The 6,587-nt window shown below is 38.4% G+C and overlaps 1 protein-coding gene across 1 annotated transcript in view; it reads right to left on the reverse strand.

The window, feature by feature from the left end:
• Nucleotides 1–2,876: 2,876 nt before the first annotated feature.
• Nucleotides 2,877–6,587, reverse strand: part of LOC103918647 (deleted in malignant brain tumors 1 protein-like) — an 85,215-nt gene continuing 81,504 nt past the window's right edge. Inside the window, 4 exon segments of the mRNA XM_009326027.1 lie at nt 2,877–3,162; nt 3,502–3,887; nt 4,557–4,729; nt 5,584–5,807. Coding sequence (XP_009324302.1) covers nt 2,877–3,162; nt 3,502–3,887; nt 4,557–4,729; nt 5,584–5,807 — 1,069 coding nt within the window.

Raw genomic sequence — 6,587 nt, forward strand, 5'->3', positions numbered from 1 at the left:
GGTTTGTTACTCCATCTATAAAAGGAAGGATAGTACTGGCATTGCCTAACTTAAACTGTTTAAGCAGTCAGGTTTGGAGAGACAGGCTAACTTGAACCCCAGCCTGGGTTCTTTGGTTGTACAGGCACCTAAGTTAGGAATCTAGGCTCCTTAAGTGATATCTAAAACAAGACTGTCATTATACTTTCCCCTCCTAAATTAATTGAGCCATGCAGGAACAACTGAAATGAATGTATACTTAGCAGACTTGTATTTAGCCATGTTTCATTATCCTAAGAAATGTAAGTACTTCATTCGTGGTTCTTCTCAAGGGGAACCTCGTTGCCAGGTAGAATGTGCTGGGGTAGGATCTGCTGCATTTCACCAACCTTAGGCCAGAGAAGTAGCCTTATTGCATCATATTTACTTTAACCTGTTGGGATCAGTTCTGCTGTCATGTGGGGAGGTAGAAATGTGACTCGAAGTCCCTCTTTTGTGGAAGGTCAAGCTTCATACTTCATTCTGTTTATTGCTCTTTGAATTCTGGGGTGTACCTTTTAACTTGGACTGTATAGGGACTTAATGGTAAACTCCTAAGTTGGGTGCGCAGACATTGGTTGTATTCGATGTCTTAAAATGTGTTGAGCAAAAGCTATTGATGGGGAAGCAAGCGTTGATTGAACAAGCAGCATAGGCAAGTACAATCCAGTATCTTTATTAGTCTACCTAGTATTTTCTTCTTCTCCAGGAAAACCGATGTCTTTTGAAGACTGTCAGATCTTGATGGTAGCAACCCACAGGAGTAGATTTTGAAGAGAGGATAATTTGCTTTGAACAGACATCTCGCAGTTGTCCCTCAGCTTAACTCATGCCAGGTGCAGTTTCGAAGTGATTTGAAAAGTTAAAAAGATTTTTCTTTTTAAGAAGAAGAAAAAAGGACCTAAATTATCTTGTACTTTACAAGTCACTTTATACCTGTAAAGTTAGTTTTTTTGATGCTTTCTAAGAAACACCCTGAGGTAGACACTCATATTGTTTTTCAACTCAGTGATTTAAGATACAGTGCTAGGTTGAGAGATTTTTTTAATAACAAAAAAAGTTAAAATATGTTTCCAAGCATTGTTGTATTCCAAGGCTGTTAGTTTATTGATTTTTGCCTGGTTTGGGTTTTTTCTCTCTCTCCTCTTTGGGTGACAAATCTGAATAGAAGTTAACACAAATTCAAAATATCCTGAAGTAGTTAATGTGAGCTCTGGATTTTTTGGTAGCCATATCCCGCTTGGCATTTGATGTGATATTTTAGTATCACAGCTACCACAATGATAATATTTGAAACCAAAACCACAAACGACAGAGTGTAGAAACTGTATTGTTGCAGGTTTGGGGTTTCTTCAGCATCTGCTTTAGCAAGGGATTCTGTGTAGAGAAAAAAGAAAGTGGGATGCTTAAAGTTTTGAATACCACGTCATTTCAGTTAAAATTAAATAAGCATTTTTGCAGATATTTTGGTTCTGAGGAGTTGACCCATACCGATTGCAAATTCTGAATCTGTAGTGCCGACGAGTTGTAAAAATTTGTAATAAAACAATTCTGCAGAAGAGCATCGCAATGTTAACATTCTTTGGCATTGCTGCAGCCAAGTTTCTGCCAAGCAGTGCTGTCATTACCTTTAGAACCGGATAGATAGGAGACGTATTGCTGAAGCAAAGCTGGGCAAAAAAGAAACTCGTGGTTCTAACCCTGTCCCTTCTAATAGTTTACTAGCTGGTCCTTGGTAAAACTCTTTTTCTGTAAATTGTGAAAGGTACTGTGAGAATTAATCTATGTTTTATAATACTTTGAGTGTGATCTATTTGCACTTGAATCCTTTTCACATTATAGATGTGTCCAGTTTCTAGCATATGGATGCAAAATCTTTCACTATTGAAATAAATGGGAACATGTTTAAAATGCTGCTAGAGCTCAAAGAGGTTAACAATTATTTTAAAAAGGAAGAAAACGTTTATCACTATTAAGAGCATGATTAATGCTAAATACTTCTTAGATCTGACACCTGGAAGCATGTGGCACAATGTGCCTCAGGTGAAGCTTTGTGCTCAATAAAAGTTAGAACAATGGGTGTAGTGGGCATTACAATACAAGCCCTTTAAAATTGCTTTTCCATATTTTGCAGTCTGTTCTACATTAGCGCTCAGTACTCATCTAGACCACTGGAGAGCAGACTGCAAATTGTGCTAAAGAATGTGTCAGATTGGGGCACTAAAGCTTAGTTGTCTTATAAACAGCTTTGCAGCTCTAAGTTAAAAGAATGGTGCTTTTGATTTCTGCTCCAGTGGCTGTCCTCTTCATATTTTTGTTCTAATAGGCAATACATACAGTGTGAGGATTTAACCTAGCATGGAGTAAGTCATCTATGTTTATCATCTGGCATAGCTTTTCTGTAGTACCAACAAATAAAACTGAGTGAAACTGAGTGGACTGTTAGAAGATACACAGGTTATAACAAAGCTTGACTATGATTTGGAATGTGCTTTTTAAGTAGTCTGTGGCTTTGCGAAATGAGCCCTGGTATGCTTCATCAAAAAAGTCACATTTGAAAATCTGAAGTCTCTTGCCTTTCATAACTTTTTCTAAATACATAGTCGGATCCTGCATACACTAGTTTTGTAACTAGGAGTGAGTGCTCCTTTTTCTACTTCGAAGAACACACCTTAATACAAAAGGCCATCGGTCTGTCTGTTTGAAAAATATATCTGTGATCTCACAAAACACAAACTTCTGTTGAACCTTGTTGCTCTGATGCCATGTTAGTTCTGAACTAGTGTAATTCACTTATTTCGTTAGTGGAACGAAGGTAATGGATTTACACCAAGGAGGAGCTTAATCAGGTGCTTAATTTACGTATTCCTCTTACCTGAGTGATCAGCAGACCTGAGATCTCTTTTCAGGCGGATGGGACCTACTACGGTATTAGTTTTCCACATGTATGAAGAAATAGCTCTTTTTTGCCTGGAGATACAGCCTTCGGTACAGCGAGAGTTTGCGTTGTTGCTGTCACAAATTAAAATATCACACTGGAGATAAACTGATGGAAAGCTTTGCAGGAACCTGAAGGCATTAAATTTGAATCTTCCATAGTGTTCAAGTGGTGGGTAGGTTACCACAGTGTCATCTTTATTGCAGCTGCAACAGAATTTACAGATCTGTTAAAGTAGTCCATATAAAATAATCATTCTTGCTAACTACTGTTAACTAACCACAGTGTTTAACTAGGGCATTATTTTTACATGTGGGTGTACAATGATGTGCTCTTTTTCCCTCTTCCCAGTGCAGTGTATTGCTTGTTTTTCCTAGCTCTGTTCATGTAACGCCTTTAAATTTCTGTGAAACTTATGCTTCCATACCACTGTCGACTAAAGAAGATAAGTGGAAGAGAGACAAAAGCAAAAGAACTATGGTTGACATTTAGGTTATATTTCCTCACATATTAGGAGACACTCATAAAATAATTTAGGGTCTTACCCACTTCTGATTAAGTCATATGTTAGTGATCCAAAATCAGGTTGTGGAGATGCTATACAGGTATCAACAAAGACCAAAAGATTTGGGTCGCTGGAATGAAGACTGACTTGAGCAAAAAGAGTTTGGTTCAAGTCTACATAATATGGGGACTGAAGTACAGGCTTGGAGAATGAATCTGAATCATAGAATGATATGCTAACATTGTATCTTCCCACACTGGTTGTGTTTTGGATTATATTATTTTTCGTTATGTAAATGGCTTCTACGGTTGAATTGTTTTCCATTTTGCATTTTGCAATAATCTGTATGCTCTTTTGACGCGTGATAATGCCGCCAGTTGCAGAGAGAGAGATGATGTTGGTGTAAGTGATGCTCTGACCATCATCCTGTAAAAAAGAATCATGTGAAGGGCTCAGTTGTGATTAAATGAGCAGTGCAGTTGAAAACAATTGTACTAAAGTTACAAAGCTGCCGAGCTATGCTTATCAGAGGCTCAAGATACCTTTGAAATGTGAAACAGGTTGCAAACAAAAAACCATTATCAACACTCCTCCTGTTTTTTCAAAACACTGAACCAACCCATGCAGCAAAAATGTTAAGGAATACCGCATGGAGCGTGGAAAGTACCAAAGCTATGCTTCAGTCACCCTTATCAAAACAATGCTATGAACTAGCTCTTGGGAATCTTCACATTGTAGGGTTTTTCCCTTTTCCTTGTGACTCCAGGATAAGTGCCAGCTGTATCACTTGCAGAGCATGTTTAAGTTACATACCTAACGTGCTACTTCTGATAACCTGGGTTGGAGAGGGAATGAAACATTTGGGGTTAATTTGTGTGGATTCTCCTGGACTTCCTTTGAAAGGCTCATTGATCATCAGGTTCTTAAAGAGGAAAAATGTTCTTTCTGCTTCAAAACTGGAAACATGCAATTAGATGAGCTAAGTGAAAGTAAATCTGCTGTTAGCTTGTTCACGTGCTATTCATAAGCTGCTCTTACAAGCTCTTGTCATTCATAAGCTATTGTTAGCTTCACATAAATTTTCCCCCCCTTTACCTTTTTAGTTGTTCCACAGCTGGCTAATGGGAAGGAAAAGATCACTGAGGCTGTTACAACTGGATGGCAAGATGGATCATTCAGCTGTAGGTGAGTTTCATTATAACCAAGGGAAGCCAGATACGACTTGCTGAGAACAATTTTCATTCTATCTGAAGAGCATGTAAGGAATGCTGCCATTGAAAGAGAAATTTAAAAAAAAAAAAAAACAGAACAAGAAACGTTACCACAAACTGTGCTGCGGTCACTTCTCAGTTGGTCTAGATCCTTGAACCTGTTGCATGGTTCTTGATTTGTCAGTCTAAAACAGCTCATGTGCATTTGAGGTCATGCAGAAGCCAGAACAAAATTTCATGCTCAACTTAAAAAAATGTTAGATAAGCAATACCATGTAAAACTCATGCTGAAAGTTTAATTTTAAACCCAGTAACAGAATGAATTGCAGCCTTTATAAAAGGGAAAAAGAATCAAAGTGCTAGTGTAGAATAGTGGGTGAGGAAATCGATTTATGTCAGACATCGAGGCTTTAGAGGCTCCTTTTCCTCAGTTAATGAGAAGATGGGCATGCAAATGTGTGGAACCAGTAAGGAAAATGGTCCAGCTCTGGGGGAGAGGAAATTACAACACACCTAAACCCTGTTTGACTGACTCAGGAAAATGGTCTGCACTGGTATCTCGGGGAACAAAAACATTTAAACTAACCAGTCAGAAAAAGTTTTATCTTTACACCTCTAGGATGGTAACAATGCCTGCTTTGTCCAAAGAAGGAAAAATCCAGATTTTCAGTGGTGCTGGCCAGAAAAAGGACCAAAAAGTGAAAGAACAGGCTTTCTTTCGCAGATGGGTCAGGTAATAACTTAGGCTCTATAGGTGAGACTAATGTGGGATTTTTGTATGTAAGGAGGGTTAATGACTACCAATAAAAAGGCTTAACTCTTCAACCATCAGTTCTTTTCGATATTTATAAGGGAAGAATCATATGTAAGAATAAGAAACAGCATCTTATTCATCTAGCAAGTGTACTTACTGTTGGGCTCCACAGGACCTGGCAGCGGAGTGCTGGTATACTGAGCAGAAAATCCTCTGTAGGAGTTGGCATAGTCTGTAGACAACACCACTGTCATAACATTTGAAGAAGATTCAAATGTGGGCTGAGCACGACCACATACTTTTCCTATTAAGCCAGTGTTAGTGGTGAGGCCATCATAGACTGCTGTGAAGTCAAATTGGCAGTTTTGGTCTAGTTCCAGGCTGTAGACAGAGAAAAAATAATTACAGGGAAATCTGAGTATAGAGAACACTATCTGCACTGGATCCTCTATCCAGTATGAGCAAAGCATCTGATGAATTCCAGTTGACTGAAATAAAAGAATGGAGAATAAAAGAACACGTAAATAGACATTATTAAAACCAAACAAAAGGCAAGAAATGCTTAATAAGAGCATGATTCTGCTCCCATTGAAATAACAAATGCTTTGCTATAGCTCTCAACAGAAGCTGGATCAGCTGTTTTTATAGTTCTGATACTGTACATACTGATTGCTACTTATTTACTAAAAATAACTACACCTTCAAATGCTTATTTTTTTAATGTGTATATATATATATATAAAAAAAATCCTGTATCTTAAAATAAAGAGCTTTTAAAGTGTAGGGTTGACTTACGCGGGTCTCTGAAACCTCTTGTATGTCACCAGAGGAAGGCTCTTGCACTTTTTATCAATCTGCATGAGAGCTTATCTGGGTGCTTGCCACCCTTGATGAAAAGCTGTGGTGGGCGGATACCTCCAGAGCAACATCTCTGTTCCTGAATCAGCAGATGGACCCTGGCCAGCACTGGTGAGAACATACACCACACAGTGCAGAGCTCGTCTCAGAGGACAGTGATCAAGGTAAGGATTTACTACAGAATCCTATACATTCCATACTGAATTCTTATACAGCATTCTGTAGTCTGAGTATCTCAAGAAATGTTCTTGAAGATACTGCCCTTTGAATTCCCTTGGCCTTGAGACTTTCCTCCATGCACAG

The sequence above is a fragment of the Pygoscelis adeliae genome, unplaced genomic scaffold, assembly GCF_000699105.1.
Source record: "Pygoscelis adeliae isolate BGI_AS28 unplaced genomic scaffold, ASM69910v1 Scaffold4, whole genome shotgun sequence".
Lineage (NCBI taxonomy): Eukaryota > Metazoa > Chordata > Aves > Sphenisciformes > Spheniscidae > Pygoscelis > Pygoscelis adeliae.